At 44.0% G+C, this 25,157-nt stretch overlaps 1 protein-coding gene across 10 annotated transcripts in view; it reads right to left on the bottom strand.

The window, feature by feature from the left end:
* The window catches only part of LOC120946232 (complement factor H-like), a 3,139,400-nt gene that overhangs the window by 2,439,230 nt on the left and 675,013 nt on the right, over nt 1-25,157 (bottom strand). For 9 of the 10 annotated variants that reach the window (XM_040361064.1, XM_040361066.1, XM_040361056.1 and 6 more), the window contains exon 16: nt 5,257-5,439. The exons of the other annotated variant lie outside the window; for it this stretch is intronic. In XM_040361064.1, the coding sequence (XP_040216998.1) occupies nt 5,257-5,439 (183 nt within the window). The remainder of the gene's footprint in view (nt 1-5,256; nt 5,440-25,157) is intronic. 10 annotated transcript variants of the gene reach the window in all.

The following is a 25,157-nucleotide window of genomic DNA, read 5'->3' as shown; positions in this document are numbered from 1 at the left end:
GGCTTTCTTCCTGGTGTGGAGAAAGCCTCTTGAGGGGGGAGGGGGCGAGCAGGCAAGTCAGGACACTCTCTACTTTGCAGATAGAGAAAGGAGCTGTGTGTTAGTGGGCATCCTGACACTCCTGCTCGCCCCCTCAAGAGGCTTTCTCCACACCAGGAAGAAAGCCTCGCATTACGGTGGTGAGTTACAGACAGAAGAACAGGAAGTTAGCATTTCTCAGAAGAAATAAGCAAAATTGAAGGATGAGGTAAGTGAAGGAGGACTGCACTAAGGTAAAGGAAGCTATTTATGGAAAACATTTTTTTCCTTTACAACCCCTTTAACAGGAGTCACTTTGGGCCAAGGGCTTGTGGAACCCAGCTTACCTTGAAGAGCACTGGAAACTCCTTGTCCAGCACCCCCGGCCCCTCCTATGTGTAAGTTACCCTGTGTCTATTAGGGGCAAGTGGCGTAACCAGAGTTATGTGCGCCCAGGGCAGAATTTTTTTTCTGCCCCCCCCCCCTTATATATAGGACGGCCTGAGGGGCTTCCCCCGACAGCCCCGGCCGAGGGGACACTTCACAGCTACAGTAATCAAGAAAAAAATGTGCAGGCAGTGGAGCCATGGCACGGATTTCTCTGCAATGCATAGAATGGTTGTTGCATCCCCCCACTCATGCTATGCAGGAGCCAATACAGAAGGCACTGAGTTTCTCTGAGCTTGCCTTCACAAATCTTATGGCAAATAAGTATTTATGTCTCGTTGTAAACTGTACTAGGCTGCAATTGCCCTGTAATAAAATAGGAAAGCCACTCTGAATTACATGCCATCTTAATTTAAACATTCTGCAGGTCGTTAATCTGCAACTCGCCATCCCTTCTTTCTCGATCCCCCTCCCTCTCCTTTTCTGTTTAACTGAAGGCAATTCATCTTGGTTTAATTCTTGCTTGCTGCTTTATCACCAGCCAGTATAAAAGCAAACTTTGTGTTTTTTTTAATTACAAAGCTAAAAGCATTAATTACCAGTACAGTAAATGCATGCATTAGATCATAGATGACTGAACTTCGGCAAAAGTGTCGGAACAAACAAGTGACAGTGCGGAAAGGCTTTCAGGATTTGAGGTGCCGGTGGAGACCACACACATTCAAACCCACTCATATTTAATCGCTCGGTGGTGGAGTGTTTACCGTCCTTGGTGGACATGGCTGGGGTGGCCGCTCCCTGCTGTCGGTGACTCGGCAGGTGGGCGGCCTCTTCCTGGTGCTAGCGGCTCCGGACTGTGAGGGAGGGAGGAGGAGGGGAGAGGGAGGACACGAGCGGCGCACGGCTACAGACTGACGGTAGCGGCTGCTGGTAACATGGAGGCTGCAGCGCAGACTCTGTGGCCGGGCTCACACAGCGCGGGAAGGTGGATCATGGATGTCCCGGCCCAGCAGCTGGCGCCCCCCCTCAGCTCAGCGCCCGGGGCAGATGCACCGGCAGCCCTCCCGGTTGTTATGCCACTGTTAGGGGCACAGGATTACTGAGAACCCCAGTCGGGTCTGCCTAACCCGACTCACAGTACAACCACACATCAGCATTTCGTGTTACCCCTGTTATCCTGGATTCTATATGTGTGGTTTGTGCTGAAGGAATAAAGGGGCTCTTTCGCTTGGGACATTGGTATTTCTGAACTATATCCCTCAAGAGAATGTGGAGATGGCTGGTTTCACCTTTCAGACTGCTAGATTGTTTAAGGTGTGGCTGTATCCCATTGTTCCTGTCTGCCTCGGGAGCAACCTATGGGATGTACAGTATCTTCACAATAGTGAACACACCCCTCACATTTTTGTAAATATTTTATTATATCTTTTCATGCGACAACACTGAAGAAATTAAATTTTGCTACAATGTAAAGTAGTGAGTGTACAGCTTGTATAACCACTTCAATATCGCACACCGTCATATGACTTCCACAAAGGGGAACTCCTATCCTGGGTGGAGGTCATATGACGTCCTGGACTTTGCAGCTAGAGGCATCATTCAGATATCATTGTGTTCTGTCGGCGATCCTGCGCACCATAAGAATGATCATAGCGGCAGTTCCGCCGCTTGATCGTTTTTATAGGTGGCGGTAGGGGACATCCCCCCCTCCCGCCGCCATCCGGTGCTTCTCCGGGCTCCTCCGTGCCATCGGGGGCCTGGAGAAAGGATCGCCCTGCGCCGGATTGGAAGCATAGAGATGACTGGTGACCAGATGGTCACCTGTCATCCCTATGACCGTCGGAGGCCCGGGCGCGATGTGATGACATCATGCCCGGGTACCCGTAAGTAAACAAAGCCGCATTTGCAGCTAGTAAGCATTAGATCTATGATTTTTTTTTCACGATCTTATTGTTTCCAGACTGGAGGAGAGATGTGGGGTCTTATTGACCCTGCATCTCTCCTTAAAGAGGACATGTCACACACTATTCCTATTACAAGAGATGTTTACATTCCTTGTAATAGGAATAAAAGCGATCAAAAAAAATAAATGTAAATAAAAGTGTAAAAAAAAAAAAAAAAAGTAAAATAAAAAATAATAATAATAAAAACAAATGAAAATGCCCCTGTCCCCGGTAGCTCGCGCCCAGAAGCAAACGCACACGTAAATCCCGCCCACGTATGTAAATGTTGTTCAAACAACACGTGAGGTATCGCCACGTGCGTTAGAGCATGTGCAACAATTCTAGCACTAGACCTCCTCTGTAACTCTAAACTGGTAACCTGTAAAAAATTTCAAAGCATCGCCTATGGAGATTTTTAAGTAACAAAGTTTGGCGCCATTCCATGAGTGTGCACAATTTTAAAGCATGACATGTAAGGTATCTATTTACTCTGCATAACAGCATCTTTCATATTTTACAAAAAATTGGGCTAACTTTACTGTTTTGTGTTTTTTTAATTCATGAAACCATTTTTTTCCACAAAAAAGGCGTTTGAAAAATTATTGCGCAAATACTGTGCAAGATAAAAAGTTGCAATGACCGCCATTTTATTCCCTAGGATGTCTGCTAAAAAAAAAACATATATAATGTTTGGGGGTTCTGAGTAATTTTCTAGCAAAAGAATGATGATTTGTACATGTAGGAGAGAAGTGCCAGAATAGGCCCGGTATGGAGGTGGGTATAAAAGCCCTGTATTGAAGTGGATAATAGTGTAAATTTGCTGTCCCCTCAAACTAAGATACTGTATATGTGAATTAGCTGGAAGAAGGGAGGGGGGTTTCTTCTGCAGCCACTCCTGTCTGTGTCCCTTGTTACTGAATGTAGTCTACCCCGCCCTGTGTCATTATGTAAAAGAGGGGGGATTTCTCCAACAGCCTCCCTGCTGATAAGACTACTGTTGGAAAGTTGAACACCTGTCTTGTCTTGTTACTGGAGGAGATAAAGTTTACTACGCCCTGTGTCATTATGCAAAGGAGGGGGGATTGTCCTCTGAGTGTACAAACAACGTCATACCTGGGCTAAAGAAAAACAGACTCAGTCTGTTGCTCAGTGGTCCAAAGTCTTCTTCTCTGATGAGAGCAAATTTTGCATCTCATTTGGAAACCAAGGACCCAGAGTATGGAGGAAGAATGGAGAGGCACACACTGCAAGATGCTTGAAGTCCAGTCAGAAGTTTCCAAAGTCTGTTGATTTGGGGAGCCATGTTATCTGCTGGTGTTGGTCCACTGTGCTTCATTAAGTCCAGGGTCACCGCAGCCGTCTACCAGGAGATTTTGGAGCACTTCATGCTTCCTTCCACAGATGATGGGGATGCTGACTTAATTTTCCAGCAGGACTTGGCACCTGCCCACACTGCCAAAAGCACCAAAACTTGGTTCAATGACCGTGGGATTAATGTGGTTGATTGGCCAGTAAACTGGCCTGATCTGAACCCCATAGAGAATCTATGGGGCATTGCCAAGAGAAAGATGAGAGACATGAGACCGAACAATGCAGAAGAGCTGAAGGCCGCTATTGAAGCACCCTGGTCTTCCATAACACCTCAGCAGTGACACAGGCTGATAACTTCCATGCCACGCCGCATTGAGGCAGTAATTGCTGCATAAGGGGTCCAAACCAAGTATTGAGTACATATGTATGCTTATACTTTTCAGAGGTCCGATATTGTTCTATGTACAATCCTTGTTTTATTGATTTGCATGTAATATTCTAACTTTCTGAGATTGTGGATTTGGGGTTTTCATGAGCTGTAAGCCATAATCATCACAATTATGACAAATGACAGCTTAAACTATCTTCCTTTCCATGTAATGAGTATCTCATATTAGTTTCACCTTTTAAGTTGCATTAATGAAATAAATGAACTTTTGCACGATATTCAAATTTTGAGTTTCACCTTTATATCTTTGTGCCTGTGTTTGAATAAAGGGTCTGATGTTTTCCACCCTACACTGATGCTTCGACAAGTGACTGGGTGGGCTAAGGGACCTTGGATCGTGCTGGTACCAGACAAAGGAATCTTTTAGATTTTAGACTGTAAGCTCTAACGAGCAGGGCCCTCTGATCCCTCCTGTATTGAATTGTATTGTAACTGTACCATCTTCCTTGATGTTGTAAAGCGCTGCGCAAACTGTTGGCGCTATATAAATCCTGTATAATAATAAATAATAATTTTACAGCGGACACAATCTTTTTGAGTACGGGGCTCCATGATAATACTGTTTTGTAAACTATTGCTTACCAAAATTTCAACATTTAGACCCCTTTCACACTGGGGTGCTTTTCAGGTGTTTTAGCACTAAAATTATCGCCTGTAAAGTGCCTGAAACGTGCCTCTCATGCCTCCCCAGTGTAAAAGCCCAAGTGCTTTCACACTGGGGTGTTGCGCTTGCAACACGGGAAAAAAAAGTCCTGCAAGCAGCATCTTTGGGGCAGTGGAGGAGTGATGTATACACCGCTCTTCCACTGTCCCTGCCATTGAAATCAATGGGCAGCGCTGCCGAAGCTCCTGCAAAGCGCTTAGGCAGCAGTGCTTTTAACCTTTTCTTTTGCTGCTAGTGGGGGTTAAAAGCGTCCACTAGCAGCTAAAAAACGCCGCTATAACAGCGGTAAAGTGCTGCTAAAACTAGCGCCGCTTTTACGGCTAATGCCGCCCCAGTGTGAAAGTAGCCTTACATACAACATTTTTGGTATTATGTTATGAATACCAAGCGACTCCAGACCTAAATTATTAGTAGAATAATATATACAGTAGCTGCACCTATCTTAAAATCAAATACATTTTCCATAAATACTGAAATCACCGTACCTCGACAGACTGGCTCCTTTTCCCATTCTCCATCCCGACATGTAATTTTTTGTTGTCCTTCAAGCTTATAAAAATTTGCACACTTATATATTACAGAAGAGCCTGATTGATAGGTCTTTTGTTTTATTTCTGTGATGTCTCCAAATTGCACTACTGGTGGTGCGCCGCAGGTCTGTCCAATTACTGCAAAAAGATAAAGAAAGTGTACAACTCAAGTCACGCAACCGCGTATTTTTTTTACCATGTTACTATTATTGTTACCATTTTGTATTTTAAAATATATATATTTAAAGTCAAAAATCTTTTTGGTTTTCACCATGTCATTTAAATAGAATCCTTTTGTAATGTCTTTCAAGCCCTCTCAATGTGCTCACCTCTCTGCTCAAAGTGTTAAAAAATGCTTTCTGATTACAGCACTTCCTGTAGATCATGTGACATTCCAGAAAGCTTCATATCCCATCATGCACTGCCTTACTGCAACACAGAATAGGGTGTGTTTACCTGTCTGGACCACACCTCCCTCATTACTCTTTGGTTTTTTTTTCCACCAATTGTACCCAATTCTTCCTTTAAGGAAGCCATACAGTGTACAATCTACTTTACCTCTACTCTACCATCTGCTATAAAGAGCAAGGGCCTGCCTGATTTGATACAAATTAAATACATGTGTACACAGATTGTACAATCAGATTGCATAGTGTATAGCCATCTCTATACAAGTACATAGGATGGAGTGGACGGAGACCCTCACCTCTAAGGTCCATTTACATATCTTCAATTCCTTCAAGCATTTTTTTTTTTTTTTTTTGAGGGGGAGGCATTTTAAAGCATTTCCGCTCGTCGGGCATAGAGCTCCAGAGCAGAGCATGGTAGATATTTTGCCACATAGATGATAATGATGACTCGGGTAAACAGAATTCAGTCCCTGAAACAAATAATCTAAAGTAAAAAGAATTCCCGTAGGCAGGCCCAGACTGGGCCAAAAAATAGACCCGGGCATTTTAGACTGAGCAGCCCGGGGTCTGGTGATTGTGTTCGCGGGGGCAGTTGATGATGGGAAATTGGGGTTCCAGGATGTGTGGATTTGATTACAGTACCTTTTTAAGCTTAATCTGAAAGATTGGGGCCAATTTAGATCAGAGCTGCCATACAATGCTGTTTTTTGTCATACTTTAACTCGGGTTTTGATAGTGGAGTCCTGAAAATAGTATGAAGCAGCACAAGATGAGGGTTGCTCTAATCCAGGGGCAACTTTTTGGGCATAGTGTGCCAAAAAATGTTTTCAAAGAAACATTATCAAAGTGGGTGGTAATTGGGACATATGATGCTGAGGACATAGATGAGCTATCAGATTCAGCAATGTAAAAAAAAAAAAAAACTGTCAATTTCACATGAATCTATATGAAGTAAATGCTGTAAACCACTTGAATATTAGTAATAAATTAACTGACCTTTGCACCATCACACCCCAGATCAGCCCCAATTCCTGCACAATCACACCCCAGATCAGACCCTGCACATGAAAGCCAGCAATATAGTGGTGGTGTGTAATATGTGAGAAAATTCGATGCGCTACTGTGAGTATACAGTTATGATAATAAAGCAGTGATGATAGAATTTGCAAAGTGTATCTGAGGCAACTATATCTAAAAGTGTTCACATAACACAAAAATCAAATCTACATAAATAAGTGATAAGCGCTTCAAATGAGTGACTAAAATCACAACAAAGGATAATACCAATAATTAGTGCACAAACACAATAGGTGACTGGACTGGTGTTGGTGAAGTAAAAGCCAACTAAAAATATCCCAAGGTTTGCATAAGGAGTATACCATTCAAGGTCCATACTCCTTTTGCAATCCTTGGGATATTATTAGTTGGTTTTTACTTCACCAACACCAGTCCAGTCACCTATTGTGTTTGTGCACTAATTATTGGTATTATCCTTTGTTGTGATTTTAGTCACTCATTTGAAGCGCTTATCACTTATTTATGTAGATAGTGGTGGTGTGGTTCGGTGCATAATGTGCTATAGAGGCCCCATATAGTGTAGTGATGGAGCCTCTGCTTCTCTGTTCCTCTTTTTGTCCTGGTTGCCAGGTGCCCGACTGATGTGCATGCGCGAACGGGGACTTTCAGCGTCAGCCTCGGTTGCCATGGAACAGCTTTGTGGGAGGGGATGAAGATACTACTCTTTCCGCTCCTCCCACCACCACCCTGCATATGCGAGCAGTGGCGTAGCGTGGGTTGTCAGCTCCCGGGGCAAGGCAAGTAATTTGCACCCCCCCTAACTTGCAAACTTTTAGCACTCCCCTGAGTCCTGTCCCTTGCCTTCCTACAATAATACTGACCAGCCTGATTCCTACACTGACCACTATACTAACCTACCTGATTCATATACTGACCACTATACTACACTGACCACTACACTGACCTACCTGATTCCTACACTGACCACTACACTGACCTACCTGATTCCTATCCTGACCACTATACTACACTGACCACTACACTACACTGACCTAACTGATTCCTATACTGACCACTACACTACACTGACTACTATACTGACCACTACACTAAACTGACCAACCTGATTCCTATACTGACCACTATACTACACTGTCCTACCTGATTCCTATACTGACCGCTACACTACACTGACCACTACACTACACTGACCACTACACTACACTGACCACTATACGACACTGACCTACCTGATTCCTATACTGACCACTATACTGACCTACCTAATTTCTATACTGACCACTACACTGACCACTATACTACACTGTATGACTCGTCTACTCCTTCTCTCTGGCTGGCTGCTTCATCTCCCCAAACCGTGTGCGAATTACTGCTGATTCCTGCAGCTGTTTCAGCCACCTGTAAGCGACTAGCTGTGGCTGTCGAGCCCTGTACACTTCAATAACAGGTTTTTCAATAATAGCTGTCAGAGGCTGTTCGAACAGCCATTGTTTACCTGCGCTGATCCCTGCATGAGCAGTGATCACCACAGATAATTGTAGGCTATCCGGACAGCCACGGATAGCTGAAACCGGGCTCAACAGCCACAACTAGCCATTTATAGGTGCCTGAAACAGTCATTTAAACTGGTGCTAGTTACTAGCCCATGTGAAAATAGCCTAAGGCCTCCAAGTTGCCCAAATCCCCTTCTAAAATCAGTCCCATCATAAAGCCTAATGCCATTTAAAAAAAATAACATAGTACCATCATACATTAATTTCACTCGATAAATACTCATGAATAAATGTAAGTCCTTGTATCCTGAATCATGGTTAAATGTCCCCTAGGACACAATACTAAGGAGGGCGAGTTATGGACTGACAGTGTGACCTGGCCTAGGAAGTTACAGTGTCCAAATTCAAACTCTATTAAATCGTACTCCTTGTTGAAATATAAATATAAACCGTGTCTAACAAACCCCCCGCCCCCGGGCAGCAAAACGACTCTCACGATCACGAGGGAGTCTTACCTTCTATTCTTTGGAGGAGAGGAGAGGAGGAGGAGGAGGAGGAGAAGACAGCGGCCCCGCGCTTCTCCATGTTCAGATTCTGGACCGGCACCCTGTGATTGGGCGTACATGGGGTCATGTGCGGCGGCGGGGCTGGCCTATTAATGATCGCAGTTGCTCAAGAAGTCCCGCCTTCGCCCAATCACAGGGTGCAGGAGACTGAACATGGGCGGAGGTGGGACTCCAGGATCTACCGCGATCGTGGATAGGCCAGCCCCGCCGCCGCACATGACCCCTTACGCCCAATCACAGGACGCCTGAGACTTAACATGGCGACACAGCAAGGGGACACAGGAAAGCACATTTAGGAGGAGGAAGCCACTGACATATACTGGCGGGCACCCCCCTAAATGTTGTACCCAGTGCCACGGCCCCCCCGCACCTCCCACGCACGCTACACCACAGTATGCGAGGCATCCACGGCCAGCCCTGCATGTTGGAACCCAGGGCCAGCCCTGTCACAGCCCCGGCCCTGTCACAGTCTGTCACAGCCCCAGCCCACCGGGCATTTGCCCGGTGTGCCCTATGGCCAGTCCGGGCCTGCCCGTAGGACTATTAAAGAGCCACACCATTAAAATGAAATAATTATTTAAAAAAAAATGTTACATCTTTTTATTCACGTTCCATATTAAAATTAAAGAAGCAAAATACAAAATATATTTAACCAAGCATTTAAAAGTATACATTGGTGCATGTTGTCATAAAACACCATGACGTTTTCACAGCAAAGACGACCAGGCACTGGTATAAATCTCTCAGTGTGTTTTGTGAAACATTGTTCACATCTTCAGGGGATGACAAGATCTAAGTTGATAAAGACATCTGTAGAGAAACCACGTCATTAAAAACAGAATATTGAAAAAAATGTGCCCAAACAGGGAACACAAAAAGCTGTACAAAGTATCTAATACAGTGCCTTGAAAAAGTATTCATACCCCTTGAAATGTTCCACATTTTGTCATGTTACAACCAAAAATGTAAATGTATTTTATTGGGATTTTATGTGATAAATCAACACAAAGTGGCAAATTGTTGTAAAATGGAAGGATGATAAATGGCTTTCAAAATCTTCTACAAATAGATATGTGAAAAGTGTGGCGTGCATTTGTATTCAGCCCCCCCGAGTCAATACTTTGTAGAACCGCCTTTCACTGCAATTACAGCTGCAAGTCTTTTTGGGTATGTCTCCCAGCTTTGCACATCTAGTGAGTGACATTTTTGCCCATTCTTCTGTACAAAATAGCTCAAACTCTGTCAGATTGGATCATGTATAGTGTCTGTGAACAGCAATTTTCAAGTCTTGCTACAGATTCTCAATCGGATTTAGGTCTGGACTGGGCCATTCTAACACATGAAAATGCTTTGATCTAAACCATTACATTGTAGCTCTGGCTGTATGTTTAGGGTCCTTGTCCAAGCTCCCCTGTCCCTGCTGAAGAAAAGCATCCCCACAACATGATGCTGCTACCACCATGTATCACGGTGGGGATGGTGTGTTCAGGGGGATGTGCAGTGTTAGTTTTCCGTCACACATAAGGATGAGCTCTGACGTGTTCGCATAGAACACGTGCAGAGCCCGCCAGGAAGTGAGCACGGCGCTGCGCTAATAACAGCCAGGGAGACATTTCACGATCCCTGCAGCCGAGCATCGGGACAATGTCTCCCTGGCTGTGATTAGCACAGCGCCGTGCTTACTTCCTGGCGGGCTCTGCATGTGTTCTATGCGAACACGCCGGAGCTCATCCTTAGTCACACATAGCGTTTTGCTTTTAGGCCAAAAAACTTATATTTTGGTCTCATCTGACCAGAGTACCTTCTTCTACATGTTTGCTGTGTTCCCCACATGTCTTCTCGCAAACTGAAAATGGGACTTATGGCTTTTTTTCAACAATGGCTTTCTTCTTGCAACTCTTCCATAAAGGCCAGATTTGTGGAGTGCTCAACTAATAGTTGTCCTGTGGACAGATCCTCCCACCTGGGCTGTGGATCCCTGAAGCTCCTCCAGAGTTAATTAGCAGCAAAACAAATACTCTTGCGCACAAATGTGTTGATCAGGCGATCCAAAGTTCAGAGTGGATAATATCTCAAGCCTTGCTGCCCTCCAGGATATTCAAAAAAGAATAGAAAAAAGAGGGTGCACAAGCCTTGTGCATTGTCCTTTGATATATGTATTAAAAGAGAAAGTATTAAAACTACTCACAAGCATGGAAAGAAAACCACAATGTAACAGTCTTTGGCTTATGCCAATCCATCTACTAATAGCAGAGAGAGGAGATGCAAACAACTGCTAGCTGACGTGTTTTGAAGAATTACCTTCTTCCTCAGAGCCTCTCCTCCAGAGTTACCATGGGCCTCCTAGCTGCTTCTCTGATTAATTGTCCTCCTTGCCTGTGTTGTGGAAATTTTATGAAGATGTATTTTAATATGTATTGTCATAGTGTCTCCCAGTGTTAGTTCTCACACAGCCCGCTCTAAAAAGCTGACTGGGGCAGATTGAGGCTGGTTGAGATAAACTTCCTGAGGTTGGAGAAAGGTGTTTGCGGAGTGAGGATATGTCTGCCGGCAAAAGGGCCCCTGTGAGATGCACAGACGATCATCTGAGGAGATGTGTTCGCTCTGCAAGCGCATTATCGGTTTAGCGGATGTGCGCTCTTGTCACCTCTGTATGCCTGATCAACATATTTGTGGTGCCATGGGTGTACACCTGTAGATAAGCTCTCATCATCAGGAACCTTGTTCATTGGTTGTTGTATTATTCATGTTGTTTGTATTTAATCCTGTTGGAAGAGTTTCCTGTATTGTCAAATCCTTATATGGTAATTTCCTGTATGGAGGTCACATCCTGTGATGTCACTTCCCATGGAGGAAGTGATTGGCTGCTGGAGCCATCACTTCCTGTTTGTGAAATCTTTTGTCTTTTACCAATAAAAGAGCCAGGCTCACTGCTCCCTGGAGAAGTGATGCTGAAATGAGGACAAAGGTATGGTTGTGTCTGTTTACTGGGGATGAACGGGAGGTCGAATGGTTGGTAAGATGCATTATATCATTAGACAAAATGTGTGCTTATTATTAGCACAGGAGATTGGAGAAATGCTGTGCGCTCTGCATACAGCCAAACATTCCATGTCACCTGGCCTGTCAGTTTAGGTGGACAGGCATATCTTGGTAGGTTTGCAGTTGTGCCATACTCTTTACTATGGATGAGCCAAACACCCCCCCATTCGGTTCGCACCAGAACCTTCGAACGGATCGAACGTTCGCTCGAACATTTAGAACGTCAATTGACGTCAATGGGACTCGAACGTTCGAATTCAATATGCAAGTTATTGTCGGAAAACAGGTTTGGGAACCTGGGTATTGCCCAAGGGAGAATGTATCAATGGAAAAAAAAGTTTTAAAAACTGTCATTTTTTTCTGGAGCAGCGATTTTAATGATGCTTAAAGTAAAAAAAAGAAAATAAAAATTCCTTTAAATATCGTACCTGCTAGGTGTCTATAGTAGTGGCATGTGCTTAAAACTGTCCCTGCACAAAATGAGATTACTATAAAAAAAAAAGTAATTTAAGACTGCTTGCGGCTTTAATGTAATGTTTGGTCCCTGCAATATGGATGAAAATCACTGAGAAAAATAGCATGAGTTTCCCCGCCCCCCTCCCCTCAGGTCATTACAAGCCCCTTTGGCCCTATATACTTTGAACAGCAGAATACAGGCGGTGCATACAAGACATGAACTATAGCTCTGCTGGGCGGAAGTGACGTCAAAACGTCAGTACCGCCCAGCCTCTTAAAGAAACATTTTTTTTTTTGTCATTTGAAAAAATTACATTTTTTTTTTTTTTTTTTGCATTTAAGTCTAATTATGAGATCTGAGGTCTTTTTGACCCCAGATCTCATATTCAAGAGGACCTGTCATGCTTTTTTCTATTACAAGGGATGTTTACATTCCTTGTAATAGGAATAAAAGTGATCAATTTTTTTTTTATTTCAGTGTAAAAAATTATAAAACTAAATAAAAATAAATAAGAAAACCAAAAATTTTTTTTTTAAAGCGCCCCATCCCGACGAGCTTGCGCGCAGAAGCAAACGCATACGCGAGTAGCGCCCGCATATGAAAACGGTATTCAAACCACACAAGTGAGGTATCGCCGTGATCGTTAGAGTGAGAGCAATAATTCTAGCCCTAGACCTACTCTGCAACTCAAAAAATGCAACCTGTAGAATTTTTTAAACGTCGCCTATTGAGATTTTTAAGGGTAAAAGTTTGACGCCATGCCACGAGCGGGCGCAATTTTTAAGCGTGACATGTTGGGTATCATTTTACTCGGCGTAACATTATCTTTCACAATATATAAAAAAAATGGGCAAAATGTATTTTTGTCTTATTTTTTTATTAAAAAAAGTGATTTTTATCCAAAAAAAGTGCGCTTGTAAGACCGCTGCGCAAATACGGTGTGACAAAAAGTATTGCAATGACTGCCATTTTATTCCCTAGGATGTCTGCTAAAAAAAAATATATAATGTTTGGGGGTTCTGATTAATTTTCTAGCAAAAAAATTGTGATTTTCACATGAAGGAGAGAAGTGCCAGAATAGGCCTGGTGGTCAAGTGGTTAAACCGCTTGTCCACGGGAGGATGTCATATGACGTCCTCCACTTTGTGCTGGAATATCTGAATGATGCCTGCAGCTACAGGCATCATTCAGATATCGCTGTCTTCAGCCGCCAATTCTGTGCACGATAAGAACGATCAAAGCGGCGGTTCCGCTTATAGGCAGCCAGGGATGTTTACATTCCTTGTTATAGGAATTAAAGTGATCAAATTTTTTGTAAAAATAAAAAAAAACTTAAGTAAAATAAAAAAAATATATTTTCAAAACTCCCCTGTCCCCGTTATCTCGCGCGCAGAAGTGAACATGCATGCAAGTCCCGCCCACATATGTAAACGCCGTTCAAACCCCACATGTGAGGTATCGTCGCGTGCATTAGAGCGTGTGCAACAATTCTAGCACTAGACCTCCTCTGTAATTAGAAAATAGTAACCTGTAAAAAATGTTAAAGCGTCACCTATTGAGATTTTTAAGTACCGAAGTTTGGCGCCATTCCATGAGTGTGCGCAATTTTAAAGCGTGACATGTTAGGTATCTATTTACTTGGCGTGACCTTATCTTAAACAAACATTATACAAAAAAATTGGGCTAACTTTACGGTTTTGTTATTTTTTAATTCATGAAACCGTTTTTTTCCCCCCAAAAAAGGCATTTGAAAAATTATTGCGCAAATACCGTGCAAAAAAAAAAGTTGCAATGACCGCCATTTTATTCCATAGGGTGTCTGCTAAAAAAATATATACTGTTATAAAATTTAGATTTTTACATGAAGGAGATAAGTGCCAAAATAGGCCCGGTGAACAAGTGGTTAAAGTGTAGCTTCAGCCATAAAATCTTTTTTTTAAGCTTTTCTGAAAACATAGAGAAGGGTTATTACCCCTGTAACATTTGTTTTTCTGCCTGTGTGCATCTGTTCAGAAGATTGCATCTCACTTTCTGTCCCAGTGACAAATGATTTTTTGAAAATGTTTTTTTTTTGTGAAACAAGGATTGTGATAAAGCATCAGTGGACAGGAGACACCTCTTACAGAAGAGAATTTCCCTTCCTAGGGGTAGATTTCCTCTCACTTCCTGTTGTCTCCTTCCATTTGCAAGTAGGAGTCGTTTGTAAGTTGGATGTTTGAAAGTAAGGGCCTGCAGTTTATACTCTGCAGAAATTTGGGACCTAGGTGTTGGTGTTGCCACAACACTGTAAGCCCTCACAGTTAGTCTTGTTGGGCGCTGGAACGCCCTGCTGTGAAATATTAGATCAAAAATTGTAATTACACGCCCCTGTTAAACAGGGGCAGAACAATTGGGCCTTAGGCACTGGTGCTGGGGCCACAACCAGGGCTGTGGAGTCGGTAGATACATGTTCCGACTCCGACTCCTCAGTTTTATGTACTTCCGACTCCCCGACTCCGACTCCTCTGTATTAACCACTTGGGATCCGCCTGCCGTCAATTGACGGCTACAGTGCGGATCCCAATATCCAAACCGCCGTCAATTGACGTCCGCCCCTTAGGGCGGTCCCCGCGCGCGCTCCAGAGCGCGCTGCGGGGAAAATCTGTGTTGGCCGTGTCCCTCGGACACAGCCAATTACAGATCGCCGCGAACGGCCAATCAGAGTGGCCGTTCGCGAGGCGATCTGTGCAGCCAATGAGAGAGGATCTCATATGTAAACATATGAGATCATCTCTCATTGCCGTTTTACACAGAGACAGCGGTGCTGTCTCTTGAGAGGAGACGGATCTGTGTCTCTTGTACATAGAGACACAGATCGGTCACCCCCCCAGTCACCCCCCTCCACCTACAGTTAGAACACTAAGCAGGGATACATTTAACCCCTTCCTCACCCCCTAGTGTTAACCCCTTCAATGCCAGTCACATTTATACTGTAATTAGTGCATATTTATAGCACTGATCGCAGTATAAATGTGAATGGCGCCAAAAATGTGTCCGATGTGTCCGCCATAACGTCGCAGTCCATTAAAAATCGCAGATCGCCGTCATTTCTAGTAAAAAAAATAATTAAAAAAAAATAATTAAAAAAAAATAATTCTGTCCCCTATTTTGTAAGCGCTATAACTTTTGCGCAAACCAGTCGCTTATTGCGATTTTTTTTTTTTTTTACCAAAAATATGTAGAAGAATACGTATCGGCCTAAACTGAGAAAAAAAAATGTTATTTTTTTTTTAAATTGGGATATTTATTATAGCAAGAAGTAAAAAATATTGTATTTTTTTCAAAATTGTCTCACTTTTTTGTTTATAGCGCAAAAAATAAAAACCACACAGGCGATCAAATACCACCAAAAGAAAGCTCTACTTGTGGGGAAAAAAGGACGTCAATTTTGTTTGGGTGCCACGTCGCACGACCGCGCAATTGTTAGTTAAAGCGATGCAGTGCCGAAAGCTGAAATTTCACCTGGGCAGGAGGGGGGTATATGTGCCCAGTAAGCAAGTGGTTAATATGCGAATGTATTTTATACATTCCTTGAGGGAAAGAAACGCAACCTACCACAGGACTACTGGCTGGGAAGCCAACAGTCTACTGTATTGCACAGTTTAAGCAAAAGACAAACACAATGAAAACAATCAAGTGGCTGGATAGTAGCAGCAGGCATAAACATCAGAAACAGGATCTTTACCAGTTCAAAAATACAAACCACATTATTTGGTTGTTTTAGAACAAAAACAAAGCTTATCTATAATGAACCAAAAACAAAATCTGTAAAACCTAGAAATGGTTTATATTAATCTTGAAATGTAGTTATAGGCTTAGCAAATGCAAATCAATTCAATGTAGAGTTCTAAGAGAGAATTGCCTCTGCCAGATCCTCTTTCATAGAGGCTCTTAAAGCGGAGTTCCACCCACAATTTCACTTTTTAAATATAAATACCCCTGTAATACACAAGCTTAATGTATTCTAGTAAAGTTAGTCTGTAAACTAAGGTCCGTTTTGTTAGGTTGTTACAGCATTTAGATAGGTGAAGCCAGGCTGTATGACTTCCTGGATTTCAGCTTTGCATATCTCGCACATGCTCAGTGCACAAGCAATGTAATAGGTTTCAGTCAGGTTTGCAAGGACTACTGGGAAACATGATGCCTATCCCAGAAACCCTTGCAAATAGCCTAGGCAAATAAGGAGGAGGAAGTAATGAAGGACTACAAAATAAAGGTATTTACAAGCAACAAATTAAATAAAAATTGTCCATTCTGAACACTATGAGATTAGAGCATGCAGCACAGACAAACATAAAAAAATGGGTGGAACTCCACTTTAAGTCCGACTTTATTATTTTTAGGGCTGAAAATAATCTTTCGACACTGACTTGGGTGGGTGGCATTGCAGTAACTATTCTGGCCACATCACTAACGATCTCTGGATAAACAAGGATGGCTTCTTCAACAGTAAGTTTTGATGAGCGATCATACTTTTCAACTTCTTTTAGTGCTTTATAAAACTCCTGTTGGAATTTTTTTATTTGGACACTTACTGGTTCTCTAACATGCGTTCCCTGTAAAAGCAGAACACAACACTATGGAAAGTATAAGTATTGCAGCTCCTAATTGTGCGTTGGTCTTTATTCTTACAGTAGAGAAGTCATTAATTATAACTTTTTGTGAATTGGGACATTTAAACTTGCATTTTTTTTTTTAATTCCAATCTAAATTTAGTAGGAGTCGGAGTCGGTGCATTGTTTTCCGACTCCGACTCCAGGTACCCAAAATTTCCCCCGACTCCGACTCCTCGACTCCGACTCCACAGCCCTGGCCACAACACTGCAACCCCTCACAGATACTCTAGTTGGAGCGCAGCAATGAGCCTGCTGCAAAGTATTGCATCAAAAATTGTAATTACACGCCCCTGTTAAACCGGGGCAGAAAAATTGGGCCGTAGCCACTGGTGGCGGTGCCCAGAACCAACATTGGCCCAGATTCAGTAAGAATCTGCGCCTTTCTTACGCAGGCACAGGGCAGCGTTTTTGCCCTGCGACCGCGCAAATTTTCTGCGCTGCCCGCGATTCACGGAGCAGAAGCTCCGTAAATTGCGGGGGCGCTGTGTTAACTTGCCCGGCGTAAGGGCGCCTAATGTAAATGATCCCGCCGGGGGCGGGAATCATTTAAATTAGGCGCGCTCCCGCGCCGAGCGCATGCTCCGTCGGGAAACTTTTCCGACGTGCATTGCGGCAAATTACGTCGCAAGGACATCATTTGCTTCAAAGTGAACGTGAATGGCGTCCAGCGCCATTCACGATCCACTTACACAAACGACGTAAAATTTGAACGTCGCGACGCGGGAACGTTGCCATCCTATAGCATTGGCTGCGCCTGCTATTAGGATGTGTAACGTTACGCGAAACCCGACGTACGCAAATTACGTAATTTGCGTACGCAGGGCCCGCGCAAGTTTGTGAATCCGTGTTAGTATGCAATTTGCATACTATACACAGATCACAATGGGAGCGCCCCCTAGCGGTCTTCGCTAGAATGCAGCCTAAAATCTGCGTGGCATAAGAGCCTTATGCCGCGCAGATTTTAGGCTGCAGTCGGCGTAGCGATGTTCCTGAATCAGGAGCATTCGCTACGCCGGAGCAAGTAAGCAATTGCGCCGTGTAACCTATAGTTACACGGGCGCAATTGCTTCTTGAATCTGGCCCATTGTTCTTACAAGCTATCAGCAAGATCATTGAGGAGGAAAAGGATATTCACTCAGCATAACAGGATAGTCACTCAGCATCAGCATAGGCAGTCTTCAAGGGATCTGACATTTCAAAAAAAATTATTCAGTAACATCAGCATCGGGTGCTTGGTAGCTGGTGGTGATCCAAGCCTGATTCATTTTTATGAAGGTCAGTCGATCGACGGAGTCGGTGGAGAGGCGCACCCTGTGATCGGTTACAAAGCCTCCAGCAGCACTGAATGTGCGTTCTGAAAGAACGCTGGATGCAGGACAAGCCAGTAGCTCAATTGCGTACTGTGCAAGCTCTGTCCAGTGATCCATCCTCAAGACCCAGTAAGCCAGTGGATTGTCGGTGGGAAAGGTGTCCAAGTCTGATCTTGCCCCTAGGTATTCCTGCACCATGTGAAACAGACGCTGGCGATGGTTGCTGGAGCCGGTTATACCTTGGGGCTGCGGACTACAAAAATTGTCTGAACGCATCGGTCAGATGGCCACCTTTTCCACCGCTCCTTCTGTGACTCACCGAAGCCTCAGCAACACGTTGTCCAGGACCAGGATTTGGTAACCCCCCAATCTCTGGGAACACGTTGCACAGACCTTTCTGCAAGGCCTCCCAAAGATGTTTCATCTTCTGCTCCCACTGCAACGGCAAGATAAGGTCTGAAACCTTGCCCTTGTAACGTGGATCAAGGAGAGTTGCCAGCCAGTAATGATCCCTCTCCTTGATAGCACGAATACGAGGATCCTTACGCAGGCTTTGCAGGATCAGGGAGGCCATGCAGCATAGGTTTGCTGAGGCATTCGGTGCAGAGTCCTCTGGGTCACTGAGGATGACAGGATCCTCAGCCACCTCATCCCAGCCACGTAAAAGTCCATGGGTTCCTTGGGACTGTAATTGATCCCTTGAAGACGGCTGCTGATGCTGAGTGCTAGGCTCCACCTCCATGCTGACACAATCCTCCTCCTCCTCTGTGTTAGGCAGGCAAGCAGGACCACTGTCTGGATAAAGGGGGCCTTGAGAGGTAAGGAAGTCCTCCTCTTCCTCCCTCTGTTCTGCCTCAAGGGCCCTGTCCATTATTCCATGCAGCGTGTGCTCCAACATGTGAATAAGAGGGACAATCTCACTGATGCATGCACTGTCATTGCTCACCATCCTCGTGGCCTCCTCAAATGGTGACAGGACAGTGCATGCATCCCTGATCAAGGCCCTCTGGCGTGGGGAAAAAAACCAAGCTCCCATGACCCAGTTCTGCTGCCATATTGGCACAGATGCTCATTGATGGCCCTCTGCTGCGTGTGCAGCCACTGCAGCATGGCCAACGTAGAGTTACACCTGGTGGGCATGTCACAGATTAGGCAGTTCTTGGGCAGGTTGTATTCCCTTTGGAGGTCTGCCACCCGAGCATTGGCATTATATGACCATTGGAAATGCACACAGACTTTCCTGGCCTGCCCAAAAACCGATGCACCACCAAATTAAGGACATGAGCAAAACAGGGCACATGGGTCAGTTGTCCTTGTCGCAGGTCAGAAAGGAGGTTGGTGCCATTGTCGCAAACCACCATTCCTGGCTTAAGCTGGCATGGCGTCAACCACCTCTGAGCCTGCCCCTGCAGAGCTGACAGAACCTCTGCCCCAGTGTGGCTCCTGTCCCCCAAGCACACCAGCTCAAGCACCGCATGCCATCTATTTGCCTGCGTACCTGCATAGCCCCTTGAATGCCTATGGAGCACTGCTGGTTTCCGAGGACACATCAGCACAGGAAGAGGCCACAGAGGAAGAAGAGGAGGGGGTGGAGGAGAGAGGTGTGTCACAACCAGTAGTAGCATTTTGGAGGCGTGGTGGTGGAACAACCTCCAACACTACTGTACCTTGCCCTGCGTCCTTCCCAGCTGCCAGCAGAGTCACCCAATGCACCGTGAAGGATAGGTAATGTCCCTGTCCATGCCTGCTGGACCATGAGTCAGCGGTAATATGCACCTTACCACTGACTGCCCTGTCCAGCGAGGCATGGACATTGCTTTCCACATGCCGGTAGAGAGCCAGAATTGCCTTCCGTGAGATAAAGTGGCTTTTGGGAACTTGCCACTGAGGTACCGCACATTACGCAAACTCACAGAAGGGGGCAGAATCTACCAACTGAAAAGGCAGCAGTTGAAGTGCTAGCAATTTAGCTAAGCTAGCATTCAAACACTGGGCATGTGGATGGCTGGGAGAGAAATTCTTCCGGCGCTGCAGCAGCTGGGGCAGGGAAATTTGTCTGGTACAATCTGCCATCGGTGTACCGATAGTAGATTGCCCGCATTTACTAGGCTGTGACACACCTAACTGTTCGAACAACAAATGCTAGAAATGGACAAAAATGGACTTTGTAGGCACCAATTATAAAAAGTATGAATATGTTTATTGATACAACGCCCAAAAGGGTTATTGGACCAACAATCAAATAGATGAACATTAAAACAAAACAATTGACACAGTAGCAACTGTGTTTGACAGCAAAATAATTGACCAATACTAATCCAGAGGGAGCATCAAATCTCAAAAGAGATGTGATGACTGTCATGCATAGTAGGACACAGAAAAGCTTGACATGTTTCGCGGATACCGCTTCTTCGGGAGCTATTAATAATTCTAAAAGAAAACAGACTATTATTGGTTTCTGAAATACATAGGCATATACAATATATATCAAAGATTACATAGATTACATTTTTCAGAAGATGACTTGGAGCTATTACAATTTGGTCTGAGTTTCTGTCCCACATCTCAGGTAGACAAATATGACACGATTAAAGATCTTTACCTCTTTTCGAGGAAACTTACTCACAAATTTCTTTTCAATCAGGACCGCATACGGTCCAAACAGGATAGAGAGCTAGCGGAAAGCATCAAACATTTTACCATGGCTGAATTCCGTGCATTTAGAGATCTCATTTTACTCTTGGAGGAAAACGAATCCCAGTGTCCTCCTAGTACTGGTCATGACTCAGACGAACTCATTACAACTAAATTGTCCATACCCGTTCGTAAGATCAAACCTAAATCTACTAAGTTCCCGGATTTATCTACCAGTCCATTTATTTGGGCATTCTTAATGGCTACCATTAGCGACATCAAGCATTTCTCTCATAACAGAATCTTACAAACCAACAAATGCAGTCAATCACCAGGTTGCGGAACCATCCCGACCTGGTGATCAAAGCATCTGACAAAGGGGGTAATATTGTGCTCCTTACCAATGAAAAATACACTAAAATGTGCATGAACCTATCTTGGTATCGCAGAATAGCTGCTACATCTATAGCTTGATTTGCAGACGAATACAAGTCCTTGATAGGTGATGCCTTCTTGAAGGGCATCATCGATCAGGAAACATACAATTACCTGAATATTAAATTTCCACGTGCACCTACTTTTTATGCACTACCTAAGGTCCACAAGAATATTCATGCTCCTCCTGGTAGACCCATTGTTTCTGGCATAGGATCCATTACTGAAAATGCCAGTAGATTCATTGATTTTTTTCTTACTCCTCATGTCACCCACCTACCGTCCATTGTGAAGGACACGCTGGACCTCTTGAAACAAATTGAGGGGATGCCGGTCCCTGCTGATGCCCTGCTCGTGACCTTGGATGTGGAGGCTCTTTACTCTAGCATCCCTCACAAGCAGGGTGTCGGGATGGCACGCACCTTCCTCAAAGAGCAAGATCACCACCTTTGGCCCTTCAGTGAATTCATTCTGAAATTACTATCATTCATACGTACACACAACTGGTTTACTTTCAACGGCTCCCACTACCTCCAGGTACAGGGCGTGGCCATGGGCACTTGTTGCGCACCGGCCTACGCAAACCTGTACCTGGGGGGTGGGAGCGGGATATCTTTTCTAATGAACAGTTTCCTGACCATACCAACCATGCATCTCTTTTTTGGACTTGGAAATCTTTATAGACAATGACAACTGCCTAGCCTCTACACTCTACCGTAAAGAAACTGCGGGCAACACCATTCTGCACTCTTCTAGTGCGCATGCCACCCCCTTGATTCGTAGTATCCCTTACGCGCAATATGTCAGACTTAGAAGAAATTGTACACATGACAGAGATTTTAAACATCATTCTAATCTCCTCAGGGAACGCCTACTACTACGAGGCTATTCTAAGTCTCTGCTTCGTAAAGCATACAACAAGGCATACCAACAATCTAGGAGTACATTGTTGTTTAAAACAAATAAAAAACAAGATTCCAATGCAACTGTTAAATTCATTACACAATGCTCGGATCAACAACAACAAATTAGGAATGTGCTTACCAAACACTGGCACATCTTATCAGATGATTCTACCGTGAGGAAATATATTGGCGAACGACCAGAAATGGTATTTAAACGTTTAACATCACTACGCGACCAACTAACATGCAGTCACTATGTTCCTACCAAACAGCCCACCCAAAACAAAGGAATGTTAAGATGTGGACACTGTGGTTTCTGCCAATGGGTAGCCACAGGGTCCAAGTTCACACTACCGAACGATGAACACTTTCATCCAAGGTTTAGGGCTGATTGTTACACACAAGGTGTTGTATACTTAATGACATGTTTATGCGGTGTCTATTACGTTGGCAAGACCATCCGCCAACTACGCCAACGTATCAATGATCACATCTACTATTCCTCTAGTGGTAAAATCCTAACCCCAATAAGCAGACACTTGGATTTGTATCATCGGTTTGATACGTCATCAGTCACCTTCTTGGTCCTGGCTGTGGTACATCGGGACCCTAGAGGAAGTGACTGGGACAAAAAAATACTCCAACAGGAGACCAAATGGATAGAAAGGCTAAATGCCACACAACCACCCAGAATTAATGAGTTACAAACCTATAAATCATTTTTGTAGGGTGATAATTACTATACACCTTTGTTATCTGTTTTACCAAACCGATCACAATTTAGTCCAGGATCTCCTTACATTACCATCATACTTGTACAACATACCTGTATATACTGCATATATATGTTATTTACAATTTAAATGACTTGTTTGAACTATTTTGATTATATCCTTTGCATGCGAGGGGATTGGAGCCCACATCTGTTGCCACCGGGAATAGTGTGCACCCTTGGATCCTGCGGATGGGGATGTACGGATAGCTAACCGCAGATTGCATCATCTCTATGCACTCTGCAGCGCGAATCGGAGATTTGCGGTTACTCTGCCTAGGTTGGTTTCCAGCTATGGTATGTCATCACGTTGACGGCCTCACACCCGCACGTCCCACTGGTTCCACTAGGTGAGGCTGGTCGCACTCTCCCTTTCTTCCAGACACTCCATCCCACCCAGCTGGCTCTATGACCTGACCGGCGTGCTGGGATTCGTCCGTCTGTGATATGGCCGAGTCACGTGATGCGGAAGTCCACGCCGCACATGTGACTGGTGACGCATATTTAATGTCTTAGTGTGCAGCCCGGGTTGGTAGATGAAACACTCACCTATCGTCTGTCACCAGACGTTACAGACTCCATTCAGGAATGCCCTCTTGGTGGTAGGTACATCTGGAACGTTTTATATACTGCTTTTGGTGCCATTCTGGCCAGCAAGACCTTCCTCTGTTAACTGGTGTATTTATTTCTCTTTTTTCCATTTAGTTTTATCCCTATCAGAAAGATACCACATCAATGATTCAGCCATTGCGGTGACCTTTATGGCCTAAACTGATTTTAGACGTAGTTTCTAAATCCTATGGGACATTCGTTCTCTTTATGGTTTTGGTTTACAGCCATCCTTAACTTATCGGGCCATGGTCGTACCCCCTCTTAGCTGACAAATAGGTATGGGCTGGGGTGTGTTATACTATTTTACACACACTCAGTGATATCCCTTATTTTATTTTTTTTGATTATTAATTCTAACCAGTCGGTATGAAGAAGGTCTAATTTTGGTCTATCCTCTTATCTTTTCCAGTGGATTAATGTCCATGAGAGACGTGCTCCACCTCGAATATTAATGAGGCATTCTGGGAAGTCCTGAATATATTTTATCAAGCATTATAATCGCAACCTTGTTTAAGACTATCCATCTTTAAATATAGCTCAGTACCTTGGATAGTAGGCATTTTTTTCAACTGACCTGCTTCACTCTTACTTTATTTCGGTGGTGGTGTCATTACATCTACACAAGTGCACACTTCCCCTTCTGACTAGCCCTGCTCTTATGACCAGTTGGGATGGTCTAATATATTGGATTGGAACAACCAACCAATCAACATCCCTATACTGCTGATATTAAACACTATATGGTTTTCTACATTATTTGTCTAGATGCGTCCCGACATCCTTATCTTGCTGGATCTTTAGCACGCAGTCCCTATCTGGTGGCACTTTGGTGGTTCTGATGCTACTTGCATGCCTTATGCTATGGTGCTTTAATGCACATGGTATAATTGTTCTGTCTATGTAATCTTTGATATATATTGTATATACCTATGTATTTCAGAAACCAATAATAGTCTGTTTTCTTTTAGAATTATTAATAGCTCCCGAAGAAGCGGTATCCGCGAAACATGTTGAGCTTTTCTGTGTCCTACTATGCATAATAGTCATCACATCTCTTTCGAGATCTGATGCTCCCTCTGGATTAGAATTGGTCAATTATTTTGCTGTCAAACACAGTTGCTACTGTGTCAATTGTTTTGTTTTAATGTTCATCTATTTGATTGTTGGTCCAATAACCCTTTTGGGCGGTGTATCAATAAACATATTCATACTTTTATAATTGGTGCCTACAAAGTCAATTTTTGTCAATTTCTAGCATTTGTTGTTCCAATATATATAAGACGTGGCACTGAACTATCACAGACACCCACAGTCCATCCTGTGTGTGGTGTGCTCTTCGCAATAATTTAAACACCTAACTCTTCACCTTCAGTCCTATTAGTGCAGGCTTCAGAGAGGACTGAGGGTATAGTGGGGTTGGAGATCCCAGCTGATGAGGGGCAAGAGGAGGTCCGCTTTGTTCTTTGGTGTGGGTCTTTGAGGTATGCTTGCAAACGAACTGCATGGCAGGTCGACATATGTCTGGTC

The sequence above is a fragment of the Rana temporaria genome, chromosome 7 (genome assembly GCF_905171775.1).
Source record: "Rana temporaria chromosome 7, aRanTem1.1, whole genome shotgun sequence".
NCBI lineage: Eukaryota > Metazoa > Chordata > Amphibia > Anura > Ranidae > Rana > Rana temporaria.
Note: the sequence above shows the minus strand (reverse complement) of the source record. Positions and strands in the feature narration are given on the sequence as shown.